Here is a 19,822-nt window from a genome sequence, read left to right as displayed (position 1 = left end):
CACCACAGTCAGTACTTAAGTTCCTAGAAACAGAATGTCAGCTAAGCAAATGTCACAGATCTACTTAACTGGAAAACAAAATACAATGCAGTTACAGGAGAAAAGTAAACTCCCTCCTTGACTCACCAAGGGCAATATGCACAAACAGTCCTTTTGTACCTGGCACTTCAGTGAGAGAAAGGGTAGCCCCATCAACTTCTTAAGCTTCTGGCTTTCATACATAAAAAAAGAGAGATGGCTGCAGTTTAAGGGGATGTTTCCCTTCCCTCCCCAATTTCAGGCAATTAGGACATGTCTACAGCCCAAACTATGCTAATTCCCAAAGTATGCCTATTCAGAGCTTTCTGGGTCATAAACTACCAACTTCCCCCTCCAGGATACAGGATGCCCAACAACATCAATGCAAGAGAAACATGACATTCCTTTCAGTGGACAAAGGTTTAATAAAATTCTGCATGAAAAATATAACTGTAGCTTTATCATCTCCTAATGCACATCACCAGTGGTAATATACGGGTCTATATCATATCAGTGAAACAGCATTACAGCGAATGCCATTTCGCCAACACATATAGACCGAAATCGGAAAAGCGTGAAAGCTCAGGTCAGCGATTTCTTGAAAATCGCTTGGCCTGAGCCATATTGCCCTTTACCCGGACTGTAGTGCGACCACAGAGTTGGTATATTTAGTTGAGGAGGGGCACAGCCTCCCCATTCTGTAATGTTTTAAGTGGTATGTTGTGTTTGGTTGGTTCACAGATTTTTTTCCCATGGGGGGGGGGATAGGTGAACTGGGGTTTCGCTCTTTTAAAACTTTGGTCTATATATGTCAGCAAAACGGCATTCACTGTAATGCCATTTCGCTGACATAATATAGACCCTCAATATACATCTATACCTCTCCACTGCTAAACAGTGCTTGAATTAAACAGCAGACTTGTTCCCACTATGTCTGGTATCAGGTGGACATCCACATACTGTAACAACTTCTGAGGTACAAGTCTTAAACCAAAGTAACATAAGCAGCAGACCCACCAAACACTTGAGACCCATTTCCACAACACAAGACAGAATGCTCCCTCTGGTTTAATTCATTTCTGATCTTGCCCCTGCATTGGGGGAAAAATAATGAATCATCATTCCATGCACAAAACACAACTGAATTCCCTGTATCACAGATATAGTTTCACTGTTTTGTTTTTTTTCCGCCAGTTCTGCATTTCCTGTTTCAGTTTATTCCACTCTCTTCCAGTCACAAACATAAGGGGTTAGGAATCAATTGTGTTTAGGCTGACTTTGTGGCCTACAGAGATGAGGCCTCTGCTATGACCCAAATGTCCCTGGATCAACTAGTGGCCCTGGCACAGGAGAGTATGGAAAACAGCATCAGACACGAGCATGCCCATCCTGGGAGGAGGTCTGCAAGGTTCATGCCCTAGACTCTCATGCAGTTAATTTTACAGCCAGAATTCTGCTATGATGTACACTTGTCTTCCAAGCAGTACTTGTGTTGCAGCTGCACCTCATGTGCAGAACAAGCATGCACAGGAGGCCAGGAGTGCAGGCCACAGTGATGACCGGTCATTGGGGCTACAAACACACAAATGTAAATACTTCACCTCACCACTAGTGGAGGTGCCAAGTACTTTCGTGGCCTTGGAACAATTGGGATCTATGCTTAAACATGAATTGCCCCAGTTTGGGGGAAGGGGGTGAAGATAAACCCTCAGGCTACTGGCTACCCAAGTAACCAAAATATAAATAAAATAAAGATCATGACATCAACATACATGACTTTGTGCATCTTCCTGAGGCATACAAGTGCATTTATAATCACTGAAAGGAGCACATATGTAAACACAGGCATGACATAATCTTCTGTAAAATTATGGGATCAGTCCCATTACTTGATGTGTGTAGGAAAAGGCACTTAACTTGCACATTTTATACTGTCTTAATAATGGCTGCAAACACCTGCCTATACTAGTAAAGCTTATGCCACTCCTCATCTGGCAGTGTATGCTTCAGGCCTTGAAATGGCAGTTTATTATTCAGTTCCTTGTAATGGGCAGGTTGCCACAGCCTGTTAAATGAAGCCTATTTTAATGATGTTGAAAGGCTCCACACACTTCATTCATGGCAATGTCAGAACAGTACTGTATGATTGCTGTGACAATGCCAGCAACCAGAGGCAAGATCATTTTAAATTTCTAAACCTGAGCTTATGAAACTCACTTCCTGCATTAGTCATAACCGCATAGCCTGAAACCATTAGTAAGCTGAAAAGCGTAATTGTTTCTGCACATCTTCGTACTGGTTAATTGGTTCATTACAAAGGAGGGAGCATCATGAAAGAACCCTTTTAATATTTTCAAAGTCATTTAAAACACATGCAGCTTACTGTCTGGGAGAGAATCACAGCAGCACTGCAAATGAGGAAAGAGACTGGGAACTTACTAAGCTAATAAGAGAAGCAAGAGAGATACACATCAGCTAAATGGCAGCACTATGACATTTACACAGGTCATAAGGCTTTACCCAAATACCATACTCCGTGATTAACAGTCACCTAAGGAAGCAGGACAAGGTACAGTGAACAAGGTAATTTAAAGCCAACAAGAAAGGCAATCTGCAGACTTTCAGAAGCCAAAGAATATGCAGATACTATTACACAAGAGTAGAACCTGATAATGAAAAGCTGCTGGATGAAAACAAATGCATTGGTCCCATCTAATCAGCCTGAACAAAAACCCAAAAGTCCTACCCAAGAAATCATAATGCTCTGTATACTTAGTTTTGCTTGGTTTAACCCTTTCCCAACCTCCAGAACTTGAATATTCCTACATGTCACGCAACTATTACTTGGGTACAGAAGCTTAAAACAAATCCATCCGCACCCGCAGCATGTTCCAACCATCAAGTAATGCAATGTACGCAGACACTTTGACCTAAAAGCTTCGCTCTCTGTGCAAAGTGTAAAGCCACCCATGCGCGCGCACACACAAATATTCGCCCAAAGATAGGCACTTAAAATGCAGCCCCAAGTAAAAGGGAATGAGAGCATAAGGAACCTCGCACACTTGTTCACTCGCTTCAAATAGGTCAACTCCTATACAGCCAGCTCAGAGCTTTGGAGTATTATTTTATTTATTTTTTTATTTTGTTTTACATTTACTGACAAATTGGAAGTAGCACAGGCTTTGGGGACAAGTCCTGCTCGGCAGTGCAGAATCTGGCATTGACAGTCAGTGAACTACAGTCTCTGACTAAGCATAGAGCAGACCAACCGATTCTAAATGGAATAAGCAAAAAACACTGCTAGAAGATTGCTCTGGAGAAGGTCATTGACAAGGTCATTTTGGAAAATGGCACAACAAAGATTTATAAGGACCCCAATCAATGGTATGTCTACAGAACTGGTGGATGGGGTCAATAAATGAACAGCCCCGCACTGGAATGGATGGGCATCTATGGCTGTTAATGGTTTCAAAGATACCATGGATACAGTAAATGGTCCACTATCCACACATGATGGCAAATGAAGACACAACATGCAATGTAGGACAGCCAAAGCAAATCATGCAACTAGTTCACAGTGGACATCCAATCTGCAATGTTTGGAAAGTATGTGAATGATATACAAGTTGCAACTTCATAAATATTTTAGACAGAAGTATTCTGGTGGGGGGGGGGGGCTGCAGTACAGACCGATGACCTGACATGCTCCCCAGTTGAAAATGTTATTTTATCTTGGCAAGCATGGATGCAAATATCTAACCACTTGGAAAGCTTCTGTGTGTAACAGTGTGACCATTTTTACCCTTCACAAATGAGACACACAAATTACCTTGGGGTTTTCATTCTCTGTTCAATATCTGGCTGGTCTGTGCATATCCATTGTATATTCATTATTTTTCACACTTGTTCTCCTGTTGAACTTAAGTAGCTGAATTAATTTGTTCAAATGTCATAGCACACCTCAGATCCAGAGGTAGAATTTGTTAGACACTCAAGCCCTTATGGCACACTAAATATGATTCAGTACACACCAAGGCCTGCAGTTTAAAAACCCTTCAGGATGAGACATCTCCATTTCATTCATTCATTCTACAGTTAACCACATAATCCACTGCAGGTCTGTGTCGAGCAGGAGCCTATCCCAGCACTCTGCACCAAACAAAGAAACTAATTCTGGACAGGATGTCAAACTATTGCACAACACGTGCAATAGTGAGAATACTCCCCTACATGAAAGAATGTCTTTGGATTATGAAAGGAAACTTGACCAACCATAATAAACTTCCACAGACATCCGGAGGGCAAGGAGATACCATAACGAAGGCATCCCAGCTAAGATCTGAAAAACATACTCTGTCTAATGAGTAATGCTTATTTACTGTCACTGCACTGTTCTGCATGAAGTAACAGCAACTAAGAATATAGTTTGCCAAGACAAATACTTGAGTTTTGCTGAACATATTGGTTCAAAAGGTGGAAAAAAGTGAGTGAAGTACAAAAAAATTCAAAAACCAAGGAGGATCCCGAGGATGTTTTGGAAGCTTCACATGAAGAACCTCTTTTAGGAACTATTTTCCAACTGCTACAGAAGCTAAAAGTAGTTATACAAGCAAAGATGCACGCAAAGGAATCGTAACAGAACAGGCCAAGTCAGCAATACACAAGGTAGTTAAGGCACTAAAGTACAGTTGTGTACACTTACCATAAATGTAGATGTTCGAGTGTATTCACTGTTGCAGTCATCACACTTGGGTTATGTGCCTGCAGGTAGCCCTCAGTCGGTCCGAATACCAGACACTCAGTATTTCTGTCTCGGTTGCTGTCGCTCCAGGACTGACGTCAGGTCGTCAGGGGTATAAAAACAGGCAGCAGACGCCATTACATCAGTTTTTCTTACCCCAAATGTCAGGAGCCCCCCAAATAGGGAGCTAAGTTATGGTGGAGAAAACACCACCAGTAAAAAGTAAATACCAATACCCCTGAAAGGGGTGAGTAATAGACAGAGAGAGAGTCACGGGGGTTGGAGGGAGGGAAACCAGAACTGCAACAGTGAATACACTCTAACATCTACATTTATGTTAAGTGTACACAACTGTACTATGTTCTTCATGTTTCACTGCTGCAGTCACCACACTTGGGTAGATTTCCAAAGCTAAAGAAGGGTGGAGGCAGTCAAGAGGAGTTGGGGCTGGCTAGTATGCCTTGCAGGACTGCTGTTGCAAAACCCGCCCTGGATTAGGAGAAGATAGGCAGGTGGTAATGTTTGGTGAATGTGTGTACAGAACTCCAGGTAGCAGCTTCCAGGATGTCCCTGGTATGGACTCCCCTGAGGAATGCTGTAGAGGTAGAAGTTGCCCTAATGGAGTGTGTTCTGACCCCCAAGGGGTTGGTTTCCCATGGTGCTTCTAGCAGAAATGGATGCAGTGTGCTATCCATTTGGAAATTGTTTGCTTTGAAATGGCCTTGCCCTCTGCCCCTGATGCAAAGCAGACTAGTAACTGGTCAGATTTCCTGAAGGGCTTAGTCCTATCAAGGTAGAATCTGAGCTGTCTGTGCAAGTCCAAGGAGTGCAATATCCATTCCTTTTATTTTGAGGATTAGAGAAGAAAATTGGCAAATGGATAGATTGGTTGAGAGCCACACTGGACACCACTTTAGGCATAAAGGAAGGGTTAGTCCTAAGGGAAACCCTGTCAGCATGGAAAATAATGAAGGGTTCCATGGACATAAGTGCTTGTAGCTCAGACACTTCTAGCTGAAGTGATGGCCAGGAGCAAGGCTGTTTTCCAAGAGAGGAAGTTTAGCTCTGCTGACACTGCAGGCTCTAAGGGGGGTAGTATGAGCTTTTCCAGTACAAAGTTAACGTCCCAAGCAGGGGTGGGTGCTCTCCTAGGTGGCCTTACGTTGTTTGCCCCTCTCAGGAGCTGTTTGATAAGAGGGTGAGAGATGAGAGGAGGCTCAGTGTTGTAATGAGCCGAAATGGCAGAGGCATGGATCTTAATGGAGGAGGCTAGGCCTCTGTGAAGTAGATCTGCTAAGTAATCCAGGATTAGAGGCAGGGAGGGCAGAGTTATGTCCTCTCCTTTAGACTAAATACAGGAGCAGTACCTTTTTCACTTATCAGCATAGGAGTACCTTGTACTGGGTCTTCTGGCTTCAGGAATGACGTCCAGCACCTGCTTGCTTAGGCAGGTTACTGGGGGAGAGTTCAAGGAATAAGCCAGGCTGCAAGATTTAGGGTTTGTAGTTGTGGATGCAAGATCTATCCCTCCCCTGCTGTGACAGCAGGGTTGTGTTCTGGTGTAGGTGTCAGGGTGGCACCGGTGACAGGCTGCACAGGAGTGGGTACCAGTGCTGGCGTGGCCAGTCTGGAGCAATCAGAATTGTCTTTGGTCTGTCCTGTCTTACCTTGAGCAATACTCTTGAGAGAAGGGGCAGAGGGAAGGCATAGATTGAGAGATTTAACCACTGGAAGGATAGGGCATCCACTTTCCAGGCCCTGCTGTGAGGTGTCCTGCTGGAGAATTTGCTGAGCTGGTGATTGCAGGTGGAGGCAAAGAGATCCAGCTCTGGTCCCAATTTCTGAATCAGAAGGTTGAAGGTGCTGGGCTCTAGTTGCCACTTGTGTGGGTCAAGCAGATTTCTGCTTAAGTAGTCTGCCAGTGAGTTTTGTTCGCCTGCAGGAATTGAGCTTGCAGATGGATCTGCATGTCCAAGGCCAAGTTCCACAGGGCCATGGCTAGCCTGCAGAGTGGGTAAGAGTGGTTTAACCCCTGCTTGTTGATGTACCACATAACTGTGGTGTTGTCTGTTTTTATTAGCAGGTGTCCTGGTGAGAGTAGGGATCTGAAAGCTGTCAGAGCATGCTGCACAGCTAGCATCTCTTTTTGGTTGATGTGCAGATGAATTTGACTTTGGTTCCAGTGGCCCTGAATGCACTTGCCATCCATGTCTGCCCCCCAGGCATAGTCTGATGCATCTGTGGTTAGGGTCTGGCCAGCATGGGGTTGAGTAAAGGGCAGTCCCTTGTTGTGGTTGCATGTTGCTGCCCACCAAAGAAACTCTGTCCTTAGACAGGGTATTATAGGAATGATTGTTTCCAGGTCCTGAGAATGTTAGCACCACAGACTTTAAGTACCACTGAACTTTCCTCATATGCAGTCTGTCATATGGAATTAGTAGGATGCATAAAGACAAGAACCCTAGGGCCTGCAGGATTTTCCTTGCAGATAGCTGGGTTCTGGTGGCCATTTGAATAAAATATAGTCTGTCAGATAGGCTTGTTTTTCTGGAGCAAGGAATGCCATCTGGGATGCTGTGTCCAAGCTTGCTCCCAGGAATATAATCTTTTGACTGGAGACTAAATTTGATTTATTTTCGTTGATGGTGTAACCCCAGGGAGGTTAGATTTTTTTTTTTTTTACAAATGTCAGGTGCTGCAACAGCACTTACTGTCTGCCTGAATCAGGCAGTCGTCAAGTACGGGTAAATTTGAATATGTCTCTGTCTGCAGTAAGCAATGGCTGGAGCCAGGCATTTTGTGAACACTCTGGGAGCACTGGACAAGCCAAAGGGAAGTGCAGAGAACTGATAATGCATAGATCCTGCCCTGAAGCATATATATTTCCTGCATGACTCCCTTATAGGGATGTGCAGATAGGCTTTTTTAAGTCTTTGGCTAGCAGAGGTAGAAGCTGCTGCAGGGTGAACATTTTGAATTTTGGTACCACCAGGAAGGTGTTGAGAATTGAAAGATCTAGGATTGGGTGCCAAGTGCCCTCTTTTCTGGGTACCAGGAAATGTCTGGAATAAAATCTTTGACCTATCTGCTCTGCAGGAACAGGTTGAATTGCCCTTATAGAGAGCAGGGATTGAACTTGGTTTTGTGCCTCTGCCCACTGGTTTGGAGGAAGGTCTGGGAACCCTTTTGGGGTTGGCAGTAAGTGGAAGTAAAATTTGTACCCCCGGGATACAATGTTGAGGACCCATGAGTCTTTGGTGATGGAAATCCAGTTTTTTGCATGAAGGGCAAGTTTTCCTCCTAGGGGCACAAGCAGTTCGACAGAGGTGGGGAGTGGAGTTGAGAAGTCATTGGGGTGGTTTATCACTCCTCGCTTTAGAGGTGGAGGCACTGCACTGCCTAGATCTCTGCATATGCTGAGACTGTAGTCTGGGGGGGGGGTCTGTTTCCCCTGGGTCTAGTTTGAGATGGCCTTGAGGGGGCTGGAAAGGACCAATGTTTCGAGGGGCAATGCCTACTGAATCTAGGAGGCTGTACTTGCAGGAATTCTTTGACTGTCTGCATAGATTTAGCTTTTTCTTCCATCTTTTAAGAACCTCTTCTGCTTTGGTGCCAAACAGTTTGTCCTTGTTCAAAGGAGTGTCTACTAACTTTGATTTGACATGGTCTGGCAATGTCTGCTCCTTAAGCCAAGCATGCCTTCTCAGTACAGAACCAGTGACTGCTGCCCTGTAAGATGCTTCTAGGGCGTCAGATCCACACTGCAAGGTATGCTTGCTGACTTGGCTTGCAGAATGCATAAGCTCATGCAATTTTTTATTTTCTGCACAGTCTGTAAAGGTAGCTATTTTTTGCTTAATATGTTGTTGGTACGTCAGCATGTGAAACTGACAATTCAAGGCCTTAATGGCGAGAGTTGCAAAGGTTTATACTTTCTTACCCCATCTGTCCAGAGCTCTGTCTGAAGGGGTGGGATTCTTAGCTGTTACTTTGATACCTTTAGGTCACTGGGAGATGACCCCTTGGTCAGCAGTAGGATTTTTGAAAATACATTTTTGAGAGTCAAGTACTCTGTAGTACCTGTCTGGTTTCCTAGGAGCAGGGGGTAAAGTATCAGAAGTTAAACTGGATTCCATAAAGACATCATCCACAACATCTAGGACTGGGGGTACTGCTAAAGGCCTATGTTGTGGCAAATCTAGAAATTCTCAGAGTCCCTTTTTGGACTGAGGATAGTCTTGGCATTCCCAATGGAAATGCTCTCTTAAAGTAAGGTTTAATCAAAAGAAAAATCCTCTGGAGAAGAAGCCGAGGGAATGGATTCCTCTGCATCTGAATCCTCATAAGCAGACAAGGATATGTCTTCATAATCAGATACCTCAGATTCGGACTCTTGGTCTGTTGAAGCTCCTGGGGACAGGTTTCTTTTTCCTCTTAGCAGGAGAAGGCGGACTTCCCCCTAATCAGCATAAGGTCTTCTGCCATTTTAAACATTTGATGATGTGGCAAGGGAGCAGGTGCATGCACTTTGGTAGTCGTTTTTTTAGGTACAGTGCGTACTCTTGGCCTAAGAAACCCGGTAGTTTTAGACAGAAATGAAGACCTGAAGGAAGTCGGTTTGTGTCAAAAATCGGTATTGCGAAGAACTTCCTCAGAAGCCGGTGCCTGCACAGCAGCTCCGGACCCATCCAAGGTAGAGACCTCCACAGGTTCCATAGTTGAAGAAAAGTCTCACGGCATACCGGACTCCGAATAGGTCTCAGTAGAGGCCTGTGAATCCACTGAAGCGGGCATCAGGGGCTGCGAAAGCGACTCACTGAGTACCGGTGAACTGAAGAGTAGCTTAACGGAAGCATCGTCGGCAGCTTTGGACCTGTGCGGTCTGTCTTTATACTTATGTTTTTTTCAGGAGAATGGTAGCTGGATGGCTTACCAAAGCCATTTCGGAATACGGAGATTGAGAACGAAAGTATTTAGCAACAAAAAGGGCCTGACGATGAATATTTCGGGCGTTGAACAAGGCACAAAAACTGACAGCGAGGTACGTCAAGGTCTGACCCTAAACAGGTGACACAGTAAGAATGGAAATCTCGGTGTGGTATTTGCTTTCCACAGGCAAGACAACTGTTAACTTTTTCTGACATCGGTTAGAGCAAGAAAAAAAGGATCCCCCAATGGATAATTCAATTCAGAAACGAAAACTCAGGTAGCGGCCGATCGGCATTTGTGCGAACTGCTTCTGCTTCAGGCTCCTCTGCAAGAAAGACTGGTGGTGTAATGGCATCGGCTCCCTGTTTTTATACCCCTGATGACCTGACGTCAGACCTAGAGCGACAGCAACCGACGCAGAAATACCAAGTCTCTGGTATTCGGGACGACTGAGGGCTACCTCCAGGCAGATAACCCAAGTGTGATGACTGCAACAGTGAAACACGAAGATCATCTGCATCAGTGAATAGTATGCTGAATCAACAACTTTCTTATCATGCTTGTATGACAATATTAAGTCCAGGAATTTCACTGGTAAGTCTCTAACTGGGAGCCCTACTTTTTTCTGCTGCACAGTTGACTGAAGAATTAATGTGAGATCCTCCAAGAAGCCAAACTTGGCACAAAACAAGTAACATCATACAACTGTGAAATTCACAATGACTTCACAGCTTAAGAAAATATTTTCTTCTTAAGAATATCTGGTCAAAAATACTAATGGCAGCATTAGTGTAATGGATGGCTTGCCTGTACAAATATTGCTCAGTAATACATTGTCTACCATCAAGGTATATTTAATACAGACAAAAACAGCAGTACAGCAAGATTAGTGATAGACAGAGAAACCAAGCATCAGTGTCCCAAAAAATATCAGTAGCTGTATAACCGTTTAATTATGACACCATGTCAGATCTCCAAGAGAAAATACTAAGTTACAGTTCAGGATAGCACATGGAGGTACTACATACCCAAGGCAAATCGTCCACATCAAGCTTTCATTCAAAACTGAAGAGACAGCTCAAGTCACATGACCTACACGCTAAACTTAGACTCATCTTAAAGAAACAGGACTCCAATATTAACTGCATCACAATTATTCTACTTGCTCACAAGGAAAACATGTAAGGCCAACTTAGAAACATCTGTCAGTAAGACCAAACTTTCCCATATACAATGCATAAACGTATAACAACTCCAATGGGATGTATACTGTCGTGTTAAATGTTTGTGCGGTGTGAAGGTTACAACCATTTTTAGCCACTATAAGCCAAAGGTAAATATGTAAGTTAAGCAAAACAAATGGAGTTTCCTCTAAGGCAAACAGAATTCCTAAAATAAAGTACTAAAAGGGAGCTTCAGTTTGAACTATTTGTGTACAAGAAATCCAACAGTATACAGTATTACAATAAACATGTCACGTAAATATTATTTGAATCTTTTCTCATAATATATAGCAAGAATAAAAAAATGAATGAACAGGCAGAGGAATCTTTATTTTTTATAATATAAAGCAAGGAATCTGCAGAAGAGTACCTTCTACTATGAAAAGAGAAAGAATTGTCATTTCTGTTGGTAAGTTACTGGTCTCTTATGGGATCTTCAATCATTTAATTCACTCCAGCCTTTACTTACCCCATTATCAACACTTATTCCAACCTGGCAAGTGTTTCTTGACAGGCTTTCTGCTATCCAGCACACTTGGTACCTTATTTTACCCTGAATATGTGGGGAAAGCCAGTCTTAGATACACATTAGAAATCCTGAGATTTAACAGTTACTTAAGAGGCTCTTACCAGATCTTCCAAAGGCACTTTTTCAAATAGGGGGTGCTCTGAAAAATGCTTCACCATCCACTCATGAACTTCTTCCACATCTGTGATGGTGTACACCAAGCCCTATAGAATGAGTAAGAAAACTATCAGCTGCAGTTAAATCACTGACATACAGCCATTTCTCTACAAAGGAGTGACCCCCCCCACTCTCTCCAGACATTAGGCCTTGCAGTGGTGGGTTAATTCAGTCAGGCTGCCCTCAACACCTTAAACAATACTCTTACTTGGTATTATATTACAGAAACAGCAGCTGAAAATCAGAACAGTGCACCTGTAAAGACAATGGTCACTAAAACTACTAACTGTTTCAGATGCAACAGAGATGGAACAAGTGGGATATAATTGGACATTTACGCATGTCATTAAGATGAACCAGTTTTCTAGGTTGTCAGGCTGTTATCTCCTTCAGCATGTAATAGGGATACAAGAAGTTCTACCAGTGTACACACAGCACCTCTGTTTTGACGGCAAGTTCCCTTGAACAGTTATATGTGCGAAAACAACGAAACATGATCAAGTCAGGTAGTCTGCCCCATGACTATATCTCAACATGTCAGCATATCAGATGATGTGACATGAAAAAAGTTACGTACTCATCATAATGTTCCATCTGAGTAGTTGTACCTAATTCGTCTTCAACCTGTGGGTTATGGATACATTTCGGATCCGACTCGGCCGTATATCTAGCATCTGATCAGAACTCAAAGCTCCTCCCCTTACCTATAGTGCTCCTGTCTCTAGAGTTTGCTGTCCAACCTGTTACTCACACCCGACCCAACAAGACCTTGTCACTATCAGAAAAAGCCTCTCTAAACAATGAGCAGGACAAAGGACATCTTGAATATGTCCAACTTCTATATCTCTATTATCCCCAAACAAATCAGACAAGGTCAGGGGAAGGAGGGAGGGATGGTTGAAGACAAATGAAGTACAACTACTCAGGTGGAATGTTATGGTGAAGTTGACTTCATTTAATCTTCAGCCTGTGGGACAAGAGTCATACACCTGGGAGGCCCTCATGGAAGGATATTCGAGAGCACGGCGGAGCCGAAGGATGCCCTGTTCCTGGATATGATGTCCAGTTTGTAATGTGAAATGAAGGTATGAGACAAGGACCAAGAAGCTGCAGAACCGATATCATCCAATGACACTCTGGACCAAAAGGCCGCTGAAGTAGCCATAGATCTGGTAGAATGTGCATTTACCTGACCTGGCGGGGAAATTCCCCTTTCAGAATACACCCAGATAATACATTGGGAAATCCAGCGGGCAATAGTAACTTTGGTTTCCCTAAAAAGGGTTTGAGTAAGAAATAAAGAGTTGGTCAGAAATACAAAAGACTTCTGTCCTGTGCAAATGGAATCATAATCGTCTATGTACATCCAACAAGTGTAAATTTGTATTCTCCCTTATTTTGAAAATTTGAAAAGACAGAGATTGATCATCTGATTAACATTGGCTTCTGATGCCACCTTGGGAAGAAAGGATGGGTTAGTATGCAAAGACACTATCCTTATGAAAAATCATATAAGGAACCTTGATCAATACTGCCTGAAGTTCTGATACACTCCTGGCCGAAGTAATGGCAACTAAAATTGCAGTCTTCCAAGACAGAAGCTGCAAATCTATCGAAGTTGCAGGTTCAAAGGGGGGGGGGGTGAGACTAAGGCCTGAAGCACTAATGTAAAGTCCCATGGAGGCGTAGGCTCCTTCACCAGGGGTCTCAGAAGAAAGGTACCCTTAAGGAAGGTCTTGCAAAGTTTAGAAGAAGCAAACAAAGTCATATTTTCCCCCACATGAAAGTTAGAAATTGCAGCCAATTGGACTAACTGTGGACGAACTGGCACCTTGTTGAAAAATCCAAGAAAAAATACCAAAACCACAGAAACTGGAGCAGTAAAGGGATCCAATGCATGCTGCGAAACCCATACAGAAAAACGTTTCCACTTGCTATGGTATTATCTCCTGGTAGAAGACTTATGAGCTGCCACCAGAATGCTTTTAACGGGAGAAGATAAACCAGGAGTCCTAATAATCATGAGAAAGTACAGTTGTGTACACCTACCATAAATGTAGATGTTCAAGTGTCTTCACTGTTGCAGTCATGACTGTAGGGTTCTCCCGTGCCGGCAGGCAGCCCTCGGTCGGCCAGAATCCCAAAGTCTGGGTCCGGCGTCGGCTGTTCAACCATGCTCCCTGACGTCAGAGCGCCAGGAGTACAAAGTCGACAGCCGACGCCATCTTCTCCAGTTTTTCTTGCCCCAGATGTCAGGAGTCCCAAAATGATAAAGGTCCCATTATCCTTTGCAAATACACCTTAGAAGAATGGTGAAAAAAGGAACCATAAAAAGGTAAAAATAAGAGGGGACAGGAGGGAGGGAAACCCAGACTGCAACAGTGAAGACACTCGAACATCTACATTTATGGTAGGTGTACACAACTGTACTATGTTCATCGTGTTTCACTGTTGCAGTCATGACTGTAGGGTAGAATCCCAAAGCTGAAAGAAAGGGAGGTGGTCATAAAGAAGAAGGGGCGGCTAAAAGGCCCTGCAAGACTGCAGAGGCAAAGCCTGCCCTAGACTTAGAGTAGAGAGGTAGATTGTAGTGCTTAGAAAAAGTATGCACTGAACTCCAAGTTGCAGCTTCCAAAATTTCTTTGGTAGGAACTCCCCTGAGGAAGGCCGCAGAAGTGGCAGCAGCTCTGGTGGAATGAGTCCGTATACTCCCTGGGATTTGCTTTCCATGGTGTGAATAACAAAATCTGATTCCATGAGCAATCCATTTAGAAATGGTCTGTTTTGAAATGGCTTTACCTTGGGAACTTGAAGCATAAGAAACAAACAATTGTTCTGATTTTCTGATGTCCTTGGTTCTGTCCAGGTAAAAACGTAATTGCCTGTGTGCATCCAATGAATGTAAGATCCTTTCCCCTTTATTTTGAGGAGTGGGGAAAAAAGTTGGCAAGTGGATAGTTTGATTTAAAGCCACTTTGGAAACCACCTTAGGCATGAAGGTAGGATTAGTCCTCAAAGACACCCTGTCTTGATGAAAAATAATATATGGTTCCACAGCCATAAGAGCTTGTAACTCAAACTCTCCTGGCAGAGGTTAGGGCTAACAGGATAGCTGTCTTCCAAGATAAAAACTTGATGTCAGAAGAGGCAGCAGGCTCAAAAGGAGGCAAGGTTAGTTTTTCCAAAACATAGTTGAGATCCCAAGCAGGAATGGGAGGAGATCTAGGGGGTCTTAAATTCTTAGCTCCTCTGAGAAACTGTCTCACGAGCTGGTGGGAAAAGATTGGAGGGTCTGTATTATAATGAGCAGAAATAGCAGAGGCATGCATCTTAATAGAAGAGAAAGAGAGACCCTTATGTAAGAGATCTGTCAAGTAAAGTAAAATTGAAGAAATGTTCGGAAGAAGAGGATCAGAATCCTGAGCCTGCATCCAGGAACAAAATATTTTCCATTTTCCTGCATAAGATTTTCTAGTGCTAGGACATCTGGCTTCTAAAATGACATCCATAACCTGCTTGGGTAGGAAAGAAGAAATCAAAGGCCCTGGATTAACCATGCCGCCAGGCTGAGAGTTCTGACATGAGAGTGTAGAACCTGACCCTGATGTTGGGACAGAAGGTTCGGAGACTGAGGTAAAATCCAAGGGGGCTCCAGACATAGGTTTTTTAGAGTTGGGTACCAAAACTGTCGAGGCCAATTTGGGGCCAGCAAGATTATCATCTTGGGCTTGTCCTGTTTTATCTTTAATAATACCTGTGGAAGAAGAGGAAGAAGCGGAAAGGCATATCCCGAGAGGTTTCTCCAACTGAATGATAGAGCATCCACTTTCCAAGCTTCTTTGTGGAAAGTCCTGGTGCAAAAATTCTGTAGTTGATGATTGAGATGGGATGCAAAGTGGTCTTTATGAGGACATCCCCAGACTGCTGTTATCATCCTGAATATTTTGGTATCTAGCATCCACTCGTGTGGATCCGAAAGGTTTCTGCTCAGACTGTCTGCCAGGAAGTTTTGCTTCCCTGGTAGAAACTGAGCTTGAAGGTCCAGATTGCAAGCTAGAGCTGTGTTCCATAGATCCATGGCTAGTCTGCAAAGGGGGTAGGAATGAGATCCCCCCTGCTTGTTTATGTACCACATAACTGTGGTGTTGTCTGTCTGTATTAGTAGTTGTCCTGGTTATAGAAGATTCCTGAAGGCCATTAGGGCTTTATGAACGGCTAACATTTCCTTTCAATTGATATGCAGGTGCTTCTGATCCTTTGTCCAAAGGCCCTGCAGACAGTTGCCCCGAAAATGGGCTCCCCAAGCATAATCCGACGCGTCCGTGGTTAGAATCTGAGTAGCAGGAGGCAGACAGAAGGGTTTCCCTTTGTTTAGAGTACACGCCCTGGACCACCAAAGGAATTCCTTTTGAAGGCAAGGCAGGACGGAGATCAGTATGTCTAAACTGTGGCAATGCCGAGACCATACACTTTTTAGGTACCACTGTATTTTCCTCATGTGTAGTCTTGCATATGGTGCGAGAAGGATGCAGGAAGCCATGTAACCCAGAGCCTGCAGGAATTTCCTTGCAGATAGTTGAGTTAAAGTTGTCAAGGTTTTGAAAGTTGAAGCCAGCTGTAATTGTTTTTCGGATGTCAGAAATGCCATCTGGGTTGTGGTGTTTAGAAGAGCACCCAGAAAAGTTATCTGCTGTGAGGGTGTCAAATGTGACTTTTTTATGTTTACAGAAAAAACCAGGAACTTGAGGAGGTTTTGTACAAACTCTAGATGCTGGAGTAAGACATCCTTGCTGTCTGCCTGAATTAGACAGTCGTCCAGATAAGATAAGGGTAAATTTGAATCCCCTTGAGTCTGCAGTAAGCTACTACTGGAGCCAGGCATTTGGTGAAGACCCTGGGCGCAGTAGACAATCCAAAGGGCAGCGCAGAGAATTGAAAGTGCCTCGATCCGGCCTTGAACCTGAAGTATTTTCTGCGTTCCTGCCTGATGGGAATGTGTAAATATGCCTCCTTTAAATCCAAAGTTACCATCCACGCATCTTTGGATAGCATTGGAAGTAGTTGCTGTAGAGTAAGCATCTTGAATTTTGGAATTTCTAGAAAGGTGTTCAAGACTGACAGATCCAGAATGGGTCTCCATGAGTTTTGCTTCCTGGGAACTAGAAAGAGCCTTGAGTAAAAACCTTGTCCCATCTCTGAAAGTGGAACCAGTTCTATGGCTTTCATAGCCAAAAGTGCTTCCACCTGGTTTAAGGCCTCTGTCCATTGATGTTTTGGAAGGTCTTGCCATCCGCTTGGTCTTGGCAGGGTATGAAAATGGAATTTGTAACCTCTTAAAACCACATCCAGAACCCACTTGTCTTGGGTTATAGGAGTCCAATTTTGATAAAAAAAGAGAGAGCTTTCCTCCGAGGGGGGCTTCCAGGCAAGAAGATCCTGCAGTGCAACAGAGGGAGTCATTGAGTTTGTTTCCTATGAGTTTGTGACCTATCCTCTCCTCCCCTAGGGGTGGAAGCAGTCTACTGTCTTGGTCTATAAGAGGCTTGTATTTGAGGCCTTCCTCTGGAGCGTCTATATCTACCCCTCTGAGGCCTGTCTGAAGTGGGAAAGACCAATTTTTAGAAGGCCAATTCCTGCTAAATCTTGGTGGCTGTACTTGTAAGAAATCTTTAACTGTTTGCATGGATTTCGCCTTAGCCTCCATCTTTTTAATCACCTCTTCAGCTTTTGATCCAAACAAAACATTATGCTGAACAGGAGCATCCAATAATTTAGCTTTTACTTGTTCTGGCAAATTTTGTTCCTTTAGCCATGCATGCCTTCTAATGACTGTACCAGAGGCAGCAGCCCTACAAGAAGCCTCCAAGGCATCAAATCCACAGTGTAAACCATGCTTTCCAACTTGTTCAGTGGCATGCAATACGTCATGTAATTCCTTATCATCTGCACAGGCAGAAATGGAAGTAAGCTTTTGTTTTAAAACAGACAAGAGAAATTACTGGTATTTCAGCATATGAAACTGACCGTTTAAAGCCCTAGTGGACAAAGTAGCAGAAGTGTACACTTTTTTGCCCCATCTTTCTAAAGATCTAGAATCCTTTTCAGTGGGAATGGGGTTTTTGGCAGAAGCGGCCTTAACTCCCTTAGGACCCTGGGAAATGGTTTCAGGGTCAGCAGAAGGGTTCTTGTATAAAAACTGGTGGGAATCAGGAACCCTGTAATATCTATCAGGCTTAACAGGAGCAGGAGGAAAAGAGTCAGGGGTTAAGTTAGCCTCCAAAAAGGCATCATCCACAATATCCAAAACAGGAGGAATAGCCAGGGGTCTATGTTGGGGAAGAAGAAGAAAATCCCTTAGTCATTTCGTAGATTCCGAATACTCTTGTCCTTCCCAGTGGAAATGTTCCCTCATTTCATGCAAAGTTTCCCCAAAAGAGAAATCCTCAGGGGGAGAAGCTGAAAGAATGGATTCCTCAGCATCAGAATCCTCATAAGGAGGGAAAGAATATTCCTGGTCAGAAGAAGAAACTGAAGAAACAGAAGCCTGATCAGAGGAATCATAATAAACATCCTGCCTTGGCCTTTTATCTGGAGGGGGCTGTGAACCCCTAATCATAGTAAGTAAATCCTCCGCCATCTTGAGTAACTGTTTCTGTGACTTGGGAGCCAGTTCAGAAGAGGCCTGTGTTGCAGTTTTTGGTTTTGAAGGAGTCTTTGCCTTTGGCTTTGCCTTTATAAGAAGCTGAGGGGCCTGAAAACCCCTTCGGAAGCCGGTACCTGCACAGCGGCTCCGAACCCATCCGAAGGAGCATTGTCTGAAGGTCCTGCAACTGAAATATTTAAAGGCCTGGTTGGCTCCTCATGAGAGTCCGTTTCAGCCATCGGTTCTGAAATGGCCGACGATAGGGGCTGCAAAAGCGCCTCACTGACGACGGCCAAACCTGTAGCTGGCTCCGCTTGTGTGCTATCATCAGATTTGGACCACTGAGGCCTGTCTTTATCCTTGCGACGTTTGTGAACTCCGGTAGCCGGAAACGTATCCGACGACATTTTGTAGTTAAAGCGCCTACCGAAGTAATGAAAAGCAAAATCGTACCTGCATTTAATTGTACGTTGATTGAATCTAGCACAAAACCGACAACTAGCTACGTCGTGGTCAGGGCCTAAGCAAGGAATACAGTAAGAATGAAAATCCTTATGAGATATTTGCTTCCCACATGAAATACAATTATTAACTTTTTCTGACATCGGAGTGGAGCAAGAAAAAAGTTTCCCCAACGGGGTACTTAGCTTTGAGTGGAGAAGAAAGTCTTCGGACTGAAGTTTATCAGAAAAAATAGTCAGGAGTCAGCCAACCGGCACTTGCGAACTGCTATCACCGCACGGCAAGAAAGATGGGAGAAGATGGCGTCGGCTGTTGGCTTTGCACTCCTGGCGCTCTGACGTCAGGGAGCATGGTTGAACAGCCGACGCTGGACCCAGACTTTGGGATTCTGGCCGACCGAGGGCTGCCTGCCAGCAGGGGAGAACCCTACAGTCATGACTGCAACAGTGAAACACGATGAACATCTGGAGCAGCCATGCTGCGAGCTTCAGACTGTCCGGGTCTAGATGGAGAATCCCTGGGGAATGAGAAATGAGATCCGGAACTGGATCCAACGTCCACTTTGGAGCTACCAGATGAGACCATAGAGAAGGAAACCAGACTTGGCGAGGCCAGAATGGGGCAATGAGGATCAAGAAGCTCCCCACCCTGCGAGCTTCCTGAAGAAATTTTGGTATCAAGGATAGAGGAGGATAAGCATACAGAAGACCAGGAGGCCAAGCATGAATCAGAGTGTCTCTGGGGGCTTCCCCCCAAGAGGGGTTCAGAGCAAAAAACTCACTACATTTCACATTGGAAGGATATGCGAATAGATCGCAGCATGGCTGACCCCACTTTTGAAAGATCTGTTCTGCTAGTGAAGGATTCAGAGACCACTAGTAAGGCATCAGGATAGATCTGCTGAGCCTGTCCGATAGAATGCTGGACCGTCCCGGAATGTGTGTTGCCACCAGAAAAACAGCCAGTGGAGTTCGCCCATTCCCACACTCTCATAGCTTCATAACAAAGGGGATAAGATTGGGTTATCCATTTGTTGATGTACCAGACGGGTCTACTTCACCCTGTCGAAGGCCGACAATATCGAAGCTGATATTGTTGGCACCAAAATGTCGAAAGAGAAA

At 44.1% G+C, this 19,822-nt stretch overlaps 1 protein-coding gene across 4 annotated transcripts in view; it reads right to left on the bottom strand.

The window, feature by feature from the left end:
• Positions 1–19,822, bottom strand: part of METTL1 (methyltransferase 1, tRNA methylguanosine) — a 261,797-nt gene that overhangs the window by 83,675 nt on the left and 158,300 nt on the right. For all 4 annotated transcript variants that reach the window (XM_044083469.1, XM_044083466.1, XM_044083468.1 and 1 more), the window contains one exon: positions 11,542–11,643. In XM_044083469.1, coding sequence (XP_043939404.1) covers positions 11,542–11,643 — 102 coding nt within the window. The remainder of the gene's footprint in view (positions 1–11,541; positions 11,644–19,822) is intronic.

Source organism: Protopterus annectens, chromosome 9.part0 (genome assembly GCF_019279795.1).
Source record: "Protopterus annectens isolate FY-2018-M chromosome 9.part0, PAN1.0, whole genome shotgun sequence".
Taxonomy (NCBI): Eukaryota; Metazoa; Chordata; order Ceratodontiformes; family Protopteridae; genus Protopterus; species Protopterus annectens.
This window is presented reverse-complemented; position numbering and strand designations above follow the sequence as displayed.